We start from the raw sequence: 14987 nt of genomic DNA, 5'->3' as shown, positions 1-14987 counted from the left end.
CTCAGGATGATGGGGAAAAAAATAATTAAAAACAAAAAATATATGACTTTAGTGGCAGCACTATACTACATAAATGGGTTAACTGTTGAGCCTCATTGTGGTACATGCTATAGATATTGGGAGATGTTCCAGGCAGGACCAGATGGACTGAGAACAGGTTATTCATGTATAAACATGTGTACAGTAACATTTTGTCCTTGTGCTGTGCTTGGCAATTTTACATCATTGGCTGTGTTTATCCTTTAATATATGTTTGTTTGTTTTTTATTCTTAATTCTAGAAGCTGCAATGAATAGGTTAGATCTTTCTCATGATCCACCGGTGCGGATTCTTCTAGAAGAGCAGCCGGACACTGTCTTAGCTGTTGGAAAAACATATCTGAATACCTACATTAAAAACCAGAAAAAGGTAGAACATAGCTGTATAATCACACTAAATTAATGTATTGAATGCTCTGAAATAAATGGATCTTCATATTAATATCATGGGAAAGTAATAGTCATGCATTATGTATTTCCACAGAATCAAAGACGTATGCAGTTGGAGAATTGCAACAGCGTAAGCAGTGAACAGATAAACAGAGCAAAATTAAGTAGTTTGTTAAATTGTATTGTTTGAACACTCAAAAAATCTAACAACAATCTTGTTATTTAGGATTGCAGCTATAACATCACTTTGGCCCACCTTATGGAAGATGCTAACCAGTTGTTTGTGTGTGGAACCACTGACGATGAAACATTTTGCTGTAACTCGGTAGGCCGGACTACTGTGACAGAGAACTGATATAATACTGGGAACTGGTAGTTGTGTTGTTTCTGCTCAGGGTTGATACTAAGCGAAGCTACTTCTACTTTGGTTTAATTGAAACAGCCCTCTTCTGCAAACAAAGCAAATACATCACAGCACTTCCTGTTTAGCCATATTTGTTTTTGCTTTATAATTTTTTGAACTATCTGTTAGATACAGAGTGTTGGCTATACATGTTTATCATCTGTGATGTACATTAGTTGGGATACATTAAGATAAACTGTTCTTTCTTTTTAATAGAATTTGGCAGAGCAGTCACCGATATGCAAGGAGAGTTTAATAAAAGATATAAGCTCATTTAACATAAAGGAGGGTGACCTGTCGGCCCTTGCAGGTGAGTGTTTTTACATACAAGATGCTTTTGAATAAATCTGCTGATAAATTCCTGCTTCCTCATTCACCTTTTTCTATGAGTCTGTAATTTTAATCCTTCTTGTATGTTTACAGAAAGTCTGTACTTTTGTCAAAACTACTAACATCTTTTATTTAAATCAGTCCCTTTTAAAGGTTGCTTCGTCTCCCTATTACTATAATATTGAACTAGTTTCTCCCTGTTTGTACATCCCTATAAAACCTCAATTTGCCACTGTTTGTTCCAGAATCTGAACAAAGTACAGATCTCTACATAACACGCTCTGGATCTGATGGATCTGTTGGCATTCACAAATTTGGTAAAGCAAGAGTGGGGCCAAAGAACCACGATAAAGGTATTTTCATAAAGTTAGAGCCGGAGAGACCTTATTTAGTGAAATCACATCACTATAAATGTTTGGAGACAAATAAATATTTCTCTTTCAATGTTTAGAGCAGCATTATATAGGATTGGTGCTCAGCAAACGCGAGGATCCCTCCCAGAACAGAGTTTATGGCTTCTATAGGGAGAAAACCAAAGACAATGGACTGTTCAGTGAAATGTGGCTCCCCTTTGTGACCCAGGTTTGCATGGTAAGACCAAAATAGTTAGAAAATTTGTATTAAGTGCCACCAACAATAAAAAATAAATAAACATAAATACATAATGATAGATTGACTGTCCATTGCTTCTAGACAGATGTTGGTGGTCCCAAGAACAACTTGCAGTTTACTTGGACATCCCAGATGAATGCCAGGCTCTTCTGTGGAGATCAGGAGAGAAAACAGCATTTCTCTGAGCTGGTGGATGTTTCCACTGTGGATGCAGATCGATGGCAGGATACAAAGATCTATGCACTCTTTAGAAATGAATGGTAGGACTATTATCATTGATTTTGATGCTTCTACTCTATCATAGTTAATATATGTCATTATTATGGTAATATTATTCACATTTCTACATTTGATTTAACATAAAATAATAGTTATAATACAGTTATTGTCTGTTTTTATGACTCAGTGTTTGTGTAACTGAGTCATGTGCTGTTTTTTTTTTCAAAATATGATCATGACTGGTTTAACATCACATGGATGTTAAACCAGTAACCAAAGGTTTAAACCAGAATGATTTGGCTGCTTGATTTGGAATTTTTACACAGAAGTAAAACACAGGAACTTGGGAAAATTGTAATAGAAAAAAATGCCATCTTCATAGTGCTTTTATGATTTAACTTAGATTTATTTGGTCAGGTGACACTTTATGTCCTCTGTAGTTTTAAGCCATGTTCTGTTTATTTTTCCCCTTTTTTCAGTCTGTATGGTCAGCTGTTTTTGTTTTTTCAGCCATTTTGCTTTAAATGTGTCAGACAAACCTGCTGACTATGAGTCTCCCTGCAGGGGGATGAGTGCTGTCTGTGTCTACACGATTGAAGACATCAACAAAATCTTCGAAAACTCTCCTTTCAATGGCTACACAAAAGAAAACTTGGACAGACCAAGGACGGTATGAGACATTTAAACTGGTCTGAAGAGAAAAGTGTAACAAACAGTGCCACTACACAAAGATTCATGTATTTTATGGCTGATATCTTTCAAACCAACTGCGTAATTATACTTAAAAGCACAAAGTGGCCTGACCTTTTTAGCTATATCTTTTGGTAAACACAGGCCTCATTAAATTGCCAAATAAATCGAGTGTATTAAACTTGTTTGAAACAAGTAACTTGGAAATTAGAGACATGATTTTCTCCTAATTCACTGATCCTATAACAGCTTTTGAATTTTAAATGGTTACTCCGACAGCATTATCAGAGTAAAGTTTTCATATGCAGCAAGAGAAAACAAAAGGCTTGACATCTTCGAGGGGTAAATGGGGCCACACGTGGTATGAAGCTCTATTAAATAGAGCACTTTTTTCTTCTTCAGTGCGCTCCTGATAGCTCCAAGCTTCCAGTGGACACCCTGAAGAAGATTGAAAAGACTTCAGAGATGGAGCAGTTGGTTCATCCTGTCGGCAACCCTGGCCTTCTTTTCTTTAATCATCACAACTATACCCACATCCAAGTTGACAGTAAACCAAACAGCAGAAGTAGTAATCAGAACGTCATCTTCCTATCTTTAAGTGAGTAAAAAAAAAATCTAAATGATAAAATACTAAATGTTAAGAAGAATGTTCTGTGTGTTTGTCTACAGTGGAAGGTGAGTAGAAACAGGACATAATATTAAAGTAGTCATTACTAGTATACGTCTAGTAAAATAAGGCACACATCGGAACAGACTGAGTGGGACTGGGTTGTAATGAAGAGGAATTATTTACTAAAGGGCAAACGTAGGTGGGTGGTGTAACCTGCAAAACCAGAAACCGAAAGTTTCCTGTATGATCACACCTGCTGGGGTCTTCACACAAAGGTGACAAATAGAAGAACAGGTGTGGCACAATCTGAATGTAATATAAAACTCCCAGATATAAACTTCCTCTTTTTCCTTTTTTTTCCTTTTTTATGTTGACATAACAGGCTTTTTGTCACGGTACTGGGTCGTGTGACCCAGTGTTTGAGTTTTAGGTATTTTTTGTATTCATTTTCAATCTAGTTAAATTCTAGGTTGCTGTTCAGACCTTATTTCTTAGTTATTTCTGTCATCTCCGCCTGTAATCAGTCTCCCTGGTTCCTGTGTCTATGTTTCATGTCTGTGCGGTTAAGTTCATGTCATGTTTAATCTCCATGTCTATGTCTCCGTGTTTCCTGTTTTATTCTGTAAGAGTCTGGTGTTCTTTGTTCATTGTAGTTAGTATTACTCTCCTCTGTATTGTCATTATGTTTCATTTGAGTCAGCTGTGTTCTCATGTGTCTCCACTTCCACCACACACACTCTCCACACAGTCTGCCCCCGCTGGTCCTGACACTTTTGGTTTTCCTTTTACTCCAGTTCCCCTTAAAATAACATGTTGAGTCAATGCACGCTGTTTGTACTTTGACCTCCGTGACTACTAAGTCAGCCTTTTCTAAATATGATCAGAAGAGTATTAAAGTATGTGATGAGTTAGATGTGACTGTTGAATGACTACCCCACAGGCTACTATACAGAGTGGATTGCGCCTTGTGATGTGTGTGGTGCTGAGATCACAGTTAGTCACTGGTTAACAAATTTATTTGATGAGTTTATACAGGTTCTGAAGACAAAATGTAGTATCATATAAGGTAACAGATCCAGAGAGTGAGTGGGATGGCAGAGGTGGGTTAGAGTGGTTAGACAGTTTTTAACTGTTAGTCATTTCCTCTCTCACCCCTCACCCCCATTGTGTCTTTCCACAGATAATGGAGGGATTCATAAGGTGCTGCAGAATGAAAGTCACACCTTTGTAATTGCTGAGTATCAACCATTCAAACAAAAAGCACACGTTCTCAGCATCATCCTTCAGTCTACCTTTGTGAGTAACAATGATCACTGTGTAACCAATGTCTCAATCAAACCACAAAGATTACTCATATGGAATAAATGGTTTTTGTGGACGAAAGGGGAAAAATTAACAATTTTATCTCCTAAAGAATCTACTGTAGCATCTAATCAATAACTTTGAAATCATTTCAATCTTTTTTTCCAATGAATTTTACGAAAAATTCCAGTACATTAAGAAAACCTGTCTATCATTACAGAAAAAGCTGTATGTGAATGATGGAAGTCAACTGGTCCAACTTGATGTAGCAGACTGTTCCCAGTATGGAGATACCTGCCAGGACTGTATGTTATCCAGAGATCCTTACTGTGTCTGGGATGGCACCCACTGCATACGTGAGACAAAGTAAGACCTCAGAGCTTTATGGAACTCGTATCTATAAAATATGAAGAATAATTCTTCACAGCCAACAATTGCATTAAATGTTTCCAACAGTAAATTAAAATAAGTGTTTACCTTATTTGAGGTAAGTCATACAAGCGAACAACAAGTCAGCTTCACAGTTGTGTTGAATGCTTTTCCTTCCCTAAACAGAAATATGAAATATGTTCATTTTTTATATTCATGTTTAGTCACCTTAATTTTCTTTGCGTATGCTGGTATGTTTCTTTGCCCATTACTACTGCTGCTGATGGTCAACAGTCAAAAGGCAATGAAAGCAGAATCAGGACTGTTTATTAATACCAACATTACTAATACCAAATATGACCAGAGATGGGCAGTAACGCGTTACGTTTCTGTAATCTGATTACTTTTTTCAAGTAACGAGTAAAGTAAGGGATTACTATTGCAAAATCGGTAATTAGATTACCGTTACTTTCCCGTAGGAACGCTGCGTTACTGCGTTACTAAAACCGTGATTTTTTTGCGAGAATGTCTCATGACAGTGACGTAAGCCAGTGCGCCGTTGGTGACAACAGCTGTGTGCAGATCAACAGTGGATCATATATCGATTGTGGGAGAGAGTATGAGCGTGCAGCGTTTAAAGCGTGGAAGTACTGACCTTACTTTAAGTTTGATTCCATAAAAAGTGACAAAAACATTAGCGTCCGTTGTGCGTGGGAAGAAAACTTTTTACAGCGAAAAAAAACCCTGAACTTCCGAGCAAGCACCAAGTGCGCAACGACGTAATGGGAAATTCACAGAGAAACTCGCGGATTCTTCAACTGACCGCGGCACACCTGCACCAGGGTAAACCTCCGCCTATCCCCAGTCCTGCTTTACAGGTGAAAATAGAGCAACCGTTATAGATAGATATAAATAGAGCACAGGACCGCTGAGTCTTTGACTTTATTTATTTTCTGCTGTGTTTTACTTGCATCTATTTGAAAGACTGAGTGTAAACACAAAAAATATTTTATTTTATGTGCTGGAATGTGCAGAAAATAGGTTTAAATGTTAAACTAATTTATTCAAGTCAGAGAATGTTGCATATAATTAAATTTTTTCTTGATGCATAAAGTTAAAAGATTAAAACTAATAAAACAAGTTAAAAAAAGAGACTTTTCCATTTGATTACATTTTGTATGATGGATTATGCAGAAAAAGTAGAATTGGGCTGAAAGATCTATCGCTTTATCACCTATTCAGGTTGTAAATCGTGTTTTTAAAAGTAACTAAGTAAACTAAGTAATTAATTACGTTTGAAAATAAGTAATCAGTAAAGTAACGGGATTACTTTTTGGGGGAGGTAATCAGTAATTAGTTACTGATTACTTTTTTCAAGTAACTTGACCAACACTGAATATGACCATGTAAAAACATGGTCATATTTATACAAACATTACTCCGTAGTATTTAAACACTCATTAGTGTACCTTTTGAATCATACACAGGTTTGATTCAGATACTACAAAGTCGTGCTCGCACGCCCCGAAGAGTATAAATGATTATGCAACATCATTAGTGTACTTTTTGCCTTGTGCCACCTGACAAAGCTCGACAGATGGGTCACTGCAAACTTAATCCAGGATGAGGCAACACTCGGGAATTACAATGTCCCGTAAATCATGTTGTCACAATATTTCAGCACATATTGACACTTGGAGCCGTTTGTGAATTTGTCCTACTGTAGCTCTACTGCTTTATGAAAGGCTAGTGTTCTGTGTACCGATCAGGTATCAGCCAACAGGTGACTTTTGTTCAACTGAGAAAATATTAACATAAATAACCAAGAAAATCATGAGTATATTTTGTATATTACTCATAGATTAAAGAGCACATATACCAAAACAAGATAATGTGCATTAAATTGAGCAAATTTCATTTACATAGTGCCAGTTCACAAAAGAGAGTGATCTCAATGCATTTTATATTGTATGGTCTTAGACACTACTAGAGTTAGAGATAGCATAGAGAAACATAGAAGAACAACAAAGAATGTCTAAGGAACTTGGAAAGAAAAGTGTCTGGAATTTCTTGAAGACGTTTCACCTCTCATCCGAGAAGCTTCTTCAGTTCTAGGGTCAAATGGTGGAGAGTCACAGATTTAAGCCCTGTGGGAGTGTCCCCCAAAGAGGGACAAAAGGACCCCCTTTAGATCCTCTACCTAATCACATGAGCCAATGTGTGAAAACGGGTGTAGGTCACAATCAGCCAAGGTTTCGGGTGAGCTCATTGTGAAACCTAGCCCCACCCTATCTTGTGGTTTCCTGAGGTCAGATGGCTCAAGATGTGAGTGGGCGTTAAGGCGTCTGGGAAGGGATCTCAACACTGGATTATAGATGCAGACAGTTGGTGTCGTAAGCCACCATCTCTGTTCAAAGATGGTCACTCATAGTGGACATTAATGGCCTCTTTTTTTTATCATTAGGGGGTTCTTTTGTCCCTCTTGGGGAGATACTCCTACAGGGTTTAAATCTGGGGCTCTCCACCATTTGACCCTAGAACTGAAGAAGCTTCTCGGATGAGAGGTGAAACATCTTCAAGCAACGTAAAGAAGTCCAGATGCTTTTCTTTCCAAGCTCCTTAGACTACGGTGACCTGGATGACTGAGAACCTTCACAGACAACAACAAAGAATATAACAGCCAACTCCAGGCAGTTTAATTGGACCAGTAACCACAAATCAGTTATATGCAGCCATGTGTCAAGACATTTTGCTTTAGTCGAGTACAGGATATTGTGTCACATGTATGCAATAAGGATTTTGGCAACTAAACAGTACCTGAGCTCTAAGACTATGTCAGTTTCCATGTCTACAGTGTGCATGTGTCTACCTTAGTATGAGTAACGCATATTTCATTGGTGGGTGATTGCAAGATTCCCTCCAGATGCCTGCAGGCCCTCCAGTCTGTTGTGACTTTCCAGACTTGTCTGTGCACACACTGGCAGACTCAGACTGAAAAAAACAAGAATATTTCCCTGCACACCTTGCAAGGACTGAATACCTGGATGGTGTCAGATGGATATCTATATTAGTTCGTGACATTTTCTTGAACATCAAGACAGCGTGCACTAATTTCACTAATTTCCCCTTTTTTCTCCAACTTGATTAAGATGCATTTGTGAAGATATGATGCAAAATGTCACGTTTTTCCCTGTTTTGCAATGTTAGTCCTTCCAAAAATTCCTGGATCCAAGCCTCATTCTAGTCATGCATTATTCATGCAAATCAGTCCACAGATGAACTAATAACATTGTCACATTGATCGGGGTAACAAATCCTTTTCTCTGTGGTCTACAGCCCTGCTCATCCATGAGCGTAATCCTGATAATTTGCATGGCTTAATGAAAGTAATGCTATTGTTAATCTTATTATTAAGCACAGCAATTCAGAAATGGCACTAGGTTCGTACACTTAGAAATGCGTTGCTGTAATAAAATGTGTGATTTTGTTTTTCACATTCAGCAGCTGTTATCTTTCAGGAAATGCGGGTTTAAAAAAGCATACTACGCAAACTATCAAGGAAATTATGTTTTTCAACATAAGTCTGATAATGACACGAGAATTTTTTTCATTCTAAAGAGATGTGTTCACTTAAACTTTCCCAACATTTTTCTTCTCACATGGCAATTTGTTAATTTCTGTAAATACCTTTATAGGAACTATATTGAACTATATCAATGCACTGGTATTTTCATTCTCACTTTGTGATTCTAGTTTTGTTCCACAGAAATTTGACTTGAAGATGAAATTTACCTCTTAAAAGGAAAGGCACCTTTAACTGTAAATGGGAACATTTACACAACATTATAGTGAAAAGAGAACAGGGTCTTGTGTGGTAAAATTAGTGCTACTCAAACCTCAACCAACAAACTTACAAACACAACCACACTGCATGCAAAAGTACAGCTGGGTTTTTGCAGCTCCACACATGCAGATGATTTTTTTCGTTTTATGTGGGAGATTACTAACCGCTAAGGATCTTTTTCTCTGATAAAATGTTGTCAAGGTTCACTTCATATTAATCCTCCACTTATGAAAAGATCAGGCTAAGTTGCCCACAGATGGGGAGAAATCCCTTTTTCTTGACAGTTAAGAGGGATAACAAATTTCAGAATATTAGTAATAGTAAAACTCCTAAAAACTCCAAACCATGTAGATGTGGAAGCTCTCTTGGAGCACATTTATGAGTGGGGACAGTACTATATGTTGTAATGTTACAGTTATTGAATCGTTCCACTTTTTTTCTTTTGATCTGTTTAGATTTCCTTTTGCTTCGATATCCCAGTACATTCAAAGAGTGTTGTGTGAATGAAAAATACTGAAGTTGGTATTGACTATCTTACACACTACCAAAAATTATTTTCTAATCAAAGATGTTTTAGTTAGAAAACAATATACACAGATCCAAACTTTCCACTGGTTCCAGTAACATGTTAATTTTTTTAAATCGATTGTTAAGCATAATCATTCCATACGGCTTAATTTACTCATACATTATCTTTTTCAGGGGGAGCTGGCGTGATGCAGCCACTGGGGACCTTTCCGTCTGTAATGAGCACAATGGTATTTAAATTCATTTCAGTTTTACTTTACTGCATAATGCCTATTCACAACAAAACTAATCTTGGGACACTTTAAGGTGAAGACCCTGCATAGCAGAGGAAAAACCCAAAAATCAAACGATAGTCTATGAACAATCATAGAAGGAATTGTTTAAATATTTTGGGGGTATTTGAATTTTATTTTCCTGTATTCCGAACACAAGAGCTATTAGATGCACCACAAAACAATACAGTGCTGTATACACTGGTAGTTGGTACTTTCTTAGCTGAAAATTACCCAAATGTATCCTCTCCCTTTCTTATCTTTTGTGATGCTAGTTCAGAAACCTAATACAAAAACTAAACACAGTTTGTGAGGCCTGTTAGTGTTATCATTAACTGTCCTTTAACTGTTTATATATTTATCTGATATTTAAGAAATACACTATTGGCTTTATCATATAATATAAATGTATTATTTTTTATTAAGTAATCTAAAAATCTAAGATTGAGTAAAAGGGCCTTTTTAGCTGTAGCCCAGGAGACTGCATGATCGTAATTTCCTACTATTTTCAGTCTTTGGTTCACTTGAATAGATTTGAATGGTTTGCCATTCAAAATAATCTTTATTTAACTTATACCAGATCATGAAGAAGCCCTTCAGTTCAGTTTCTCTTCCTCTATTATAAAACTGACTGATAAAGAAATGCCTGGTGTCATAACAGTAATTATCAAACGTACATGTAAAAAAATATTTTAAATGTGGTTAATTATTAACTAACTTGACAAACTCTCACAAAGAGCTGAGTCAATGCAGTTGAGCAGTAAAGTCTGTTGACTGGCATTAGAGGGAAAATGGCTAAAATGTGGATTGTTTAAATGCAGAATGGACAGCATGAAAGAAAAATAAGGATTTTTTTTTTTTATCTTATATTGGTGTGAATTGTGTAAAGCTACTTTAGCAGAGTCAAAACAAGAGCAAAATAAGTGAATGGAAAAAAATCACAATACACTTATACATAATTCAATTATAGGTAGGAAACTGATCTCTTATATTATAAAGTTATAAAAGTCTTTGCAAAATATACTGTGTAGATGCATGAGCATATGCAAGAGCATAAAGACCCCGCTCTTGCTTCCTCTGTGGTTTCCGTTAGTAAACCATGGCGCTGTTTCCTCATATACAAAGCAAAAACAAAAAAAATCAACAGCAGTAACACAAGTAACACAAGCTCTGTCTATACACTAATCAAACATTTCAAATACGGCAAAATGTATGTTAAAAGGATAAATGAATACACTCGCAGCACATTTTTGAGTGACATATTTCAGAAAACCTACACAAGTAATGTAACACACAAATTTTCCAGCAAATTGATGCAAACCGCAAATTCAAGACAGAACCAGAAACCAGTTACCACCAGCCAATAAGACTCATTTGAATAGCTTGGTAGGTGAGAGTGTGCACATTGTATTCCTCCATATGCAAGGGGGATTCAAACGCACAGCATAGCCTTTATTCATCATAGTTTAGCTTCCTGTCTCGCCAAATAGGTCACACGTTAAGGGGAACAAAAACTAGATTTGTTTCTTCTTATAGCTGTGCATCTGTATGCCACACACTTCTGCAATGATACTCATCATTGGTGCCATCTGGGGTCAAATGCGCTTCAGTTTTAATCTTATCAACATCTTAAGATCATGTTTATCTGAGTTACTAAAAAAAGTTTTTATTCCACAACTTGTGCTTTCATCATTACAAACATTTACCCTTTAAAATTTAAATAATTTACATTAATAATATCTCATAGTAATCCTTTTATGTTTATTTGCATATGATATAGTTCTTCTATTTTATTCTGTTATTCTTTATAAATGCCTCCAACCCTTATAGCTGATCAACTTCCTCTTTTAACTTGAAGGCTTTAAAAGGAGAAGTTCTCTTATGCTTTATATTCTATAATTAACAACTGAAACACTTACACACCATTAGGTAATATCTTTTGTATCTATTCTATTTGTTGAGCTGACTGCAGTGGAAAACTCAAATGCATAAATAGACACAATGTCAGTTTTACACTATGTAGACAATGATTGTTAAAATATACAACCGCATTTTCTCTGTTGTTTGCTTTAAAGCTACATCGCCCTTGGTCCTTATATGAACATTCACCTGAGGGAAAGAAACCAGTTTGATTTAGGTTTACTACACTGCATTTGAAATCTGACTGGTTTAAAAATAAACAGACAAAACGAAAAGCAGAACTGAAGTTGTCCCTCTTCTGTTGTTTCCACAGCATCAAATTATAAAGGTGACCCAGTCCCAGTCCCACGTTACTCAAAGTATTTCCTTCAATGCCCAGTGTCATCCCGTCATGCTCAGTACAGTTGGCAGCACCATGAAAACTCTACAGCCTGTAGCTCGGGGAAAGAGCAGTGCCTTTATCTGATTGACAACATGGACAATGAGTGCAAGGGAACTTACAAATGTATATCACAGGAGATGGGTTACAGTAAAGTCCTGGTACAGTACGAACTACAGGTGGAGAATGACGCGAAGACCCAACAGTACAAACAACACTGGCCGAATAAGGCAGAGGGCCGAAAGACAAGCCCAGTGATCTGGGTTTGTCTAATGATGGCTCTGATTAAGAGTTTGTCCTTTTAGTTCCTCAGTGATGTAAGTTAAAGGATGAATCTGTGATATTCTAAAAACTTAAATTTGTTACAATTACTGTTTTTTCAGTGACAGTTATTGTTTCTTTCCTTCCATTAATTAACTGCACTTCCAACATCTGTGTAAACATCTGTAACAGCTGTGGCTCAGACGGGTAATGCAAGCCATTCGCGTTATTTTGTTTGGTTTTTCCAGTGCAATATCAACTCTCTGCAATATATGTCGTTTTTTTTTTTAAACAAATAATGACCTTATGAATTGTATGAAAATGTAAACGTTCTTTTAACTCTTTCTTCACAAATTGCTGAGAAGCCCTTATGTGTTTTGAAAAGACTGCCAGTGTTTTAGAGCATTTTTATTCATGCACGTGTTGCAATATGAAACTTTCTATTTCTAATCTTTACTGTTATTGACGTGCTGTGAAAAAATATTTGGCCCCTTTCTGATTTTTTTAAGTTTTTTGTGAAAAAGTAACTGGTTCTGCCAACCTTTGCAGCAAGAACTGAAATCAAGTAATTGCAATAATTGGCAATCACATCACTGTAGAGACATTTTTGACCATTCTTTTTTGCATAATTGTTTTAAATCTGACACATTATTTTGTGGAGTGGCCTTGAGCCAATCAGAGAGGAATTTGCTAGTGTGTTTCTGATCATTCTCCTGCTGCATAACCCAAGTGCACCTGAGCTTCCGATTACTAATTTATGGCCTTACATTCTCCTCCAGGATCCTCTGGTAGAGATCAGAATTCATGGTTCTGTTAGTCATCCAGGTCCCCAGACAATCACACTTCCCACCACTATGTTGTTTCTCAGCTGTGTCTTTAGATTGTGGCCTGATGGGTTGCTTTTTGAGATCTGTTAGCTGCTTCTCTTTGTCAGACAGGCTCTATTTAAGTGAACCTTTGTCTAAAGTTTGTTTGATGATCTGAAACATTTAAGTGTGACGAATATGGAAGTGAATACTTTTTCACAGCACTGAATGTTACATTGGTTTCCTGTAATGTGAAATTTTATCTGAATGTATGTTTCGCACTTTAAAAAATCCTGTCATGTCTGCTACCTCAAGCGTTAGAGTTCACAAGACTGAGACCCTGTGTCAGTTTTAACATTCACACATCTTTTGTTAATAGCAGCTATTGTTGAAGGCTGTTTCTGCATCAACACATTTTTTTGTCCCTCAGGTTTCAAATTGCAAATAAGTTGCTGCACTGCCAAATACTTGAGCTGACAGTACAAAGTACAAATGCCAAATTGATTTTATTAGATCTTTTGTTCTGTGATGCCTAGCAAAATACAGGAGAGAATACAGTGTGTTATTAAATTCATGCTGTGCTGCAAAATTACCAAAATACTCACTTTCTGATTTCTAATTTGGCCCAACACAGCAAGCTTTTCCACATTTGGTAATCACAGGTCATAAATTATTTGTAGTTAATTATATTTCCTTTGTTTGCTTTTATCTTTTTTGTATTTATTTTTTTTGATCAGTGGTTTTATTTTGCTTATTTTAAACTTGCACTTCGGTCGGCCTTGTTACCTTTAAATATGCCAACCTTAATGAAATTGACCACTGGGTGGATGGATGTGTGGGGCTGTTTGTAGATGGAGGTTGTGAATGCAATACAGGGTTGTGTCTGTGCATATGTGTGTGTGCGTTTTCATGCAAATCTTTCATAATCTATTCAGTATCAGTGAATTTCACTTTTGAACTTTGAGCTTTTGAACTGATCTGTACGTTTAAAAAAACATACATAAGCCAATTTTATGTAGTGTATATAGTTTTTCCATATAAGGATAATTCTTTTTTATGCCACAGCTTCCTTCCTTTTTTTATACCGAGTTTAGTTCGTCAAAACCTGACTAAATCTTTAAAAAGAGAATAGCTGCCACCATGAATCATTTCCGTGTTTCAGTCTCAGAGGAACTGTGATATTTACCTTCCTTAAAACATACCTGTATTGAAAAAGCACACACACACAGTTTATAAGTAATTAACTTTTATACCACAAGTTGCGTACGAAAGTTGAACGTACATATTGTAATGCTACACACCAGTTATTGAATGTTCCGCCTGAGTATTTTCAATATCATCATTATGACACTGTGAAACTTAACGTGACATTCTGACTGGGAAAAAGTTACTCTAGAAAAAATGCCAGCCAATGAGAATACAATCATAGGGTAGTGAAGCCTGTTCTGCAAACACTGAATGGGGGTCCCGGTCACAGAAGGCTGGAACCTATCCCAGCTGTAAAACAGTGAGAGACGGGGTGCACCCTGGACAGGTTGTCAGTCTGTTGCAGTAATGGCGATCATAATAAACAAAGTGACTGTAAAATATTATCATTATACCATATTATTCTATAGGGGTGGGGGAAAAAATCGATACTGTGTAGTATCGTGATATTTTGTTTGCTAATAATGTATCGATACAGGGACAGCAGAAATCGATATTTTGTTACAAAAAAAGTTTTTGTGCTCTGACTTCAGAGCATGTTGATCCTTTTTCTGAGCAAGAATCCTGACATTCCTTCACTGTCCAAATGTGTTTAACTTTTTTTTGGCAGCAATAAACATGACAGTTTACTTATTTTAATTTAAGACATGTTTTATTTTAATTAAGTTTAAAACTTTTTTATTTAATGTAAAATTGTATTTTGTTTTAATTTACTTTCAAATTCTTCAGTTGCTGAATGGGCTGCATAGTTTTCTTAAATTGCATAGTTCAGAATAGCTATAATTGTACCAGATGGTTGCATTCAGTT

General features: G+C 36.4%; 1 protein-coding gene across 5 annotated transcripts in view; it reads left to right on the top strand.

Annotated features, from left to right (window-relative positions):
* LOC120720924 (semaphorin-4D-like) overlaps positions 1–14388 on the top strand; it is a 34593-nt gene extending 20205 nt beyond the window's left edge. For 3 of the 5 annotated variants that reach the window (XM_040010793.1, XM_040010795.1, XM_040010797.1), the window contains 3 exons: positions 4815–4960; positions 9510–9565; positions 11841–14388. In XM_040010793.1, coding sequence (XP_039866727.1) covers positions 4815–4960; positions 9510–9565; positions 11841–12211 — 573 coding nt within the window. In that variant the 3' untranslated portion in view covers positions 12212–14388. Of the gene's footprint in view, positions 1–280; positions 409–522; positions 559–650; positions 754–1047; positions 1142–1406; positions 1515–1612; positions 1753–1854; positions 2034–2556; positions 2663–3084; positions 3281–4472; positions 4589–4814; positions 4961–9509; positions 9566–11840 lie in introns of all 5 variants that reach the window. The other 2 variants (XM_040010796.1, XM_040010794.1) reach the window with 2 other exon arrangements.
* Positions 14389–14987: the final 599 nt, after the last annotated feature.

The sequence above is a fragment of the Simochromis diagramma genome, unplaced genomic scaffold, assembly GCF_900408965.1.
Source record: "Simochromis diagramma unplaced genomic scaffold, fSimDia1.1 OVJJ01000603.1, whole genome shotgun sequence".
Taxonomy (NCBI): Eukaryota; Metazoa; Chordata; class Actinopteri; order Cichliformes; family Cichlidae; genus Simochromis; species Simochromis diagramma.
The sequence above is the reverse complement of the archived record's forward strand: the minus strand, read 5'-3'. Positions and strand labels throughout refer to the sequence as shown.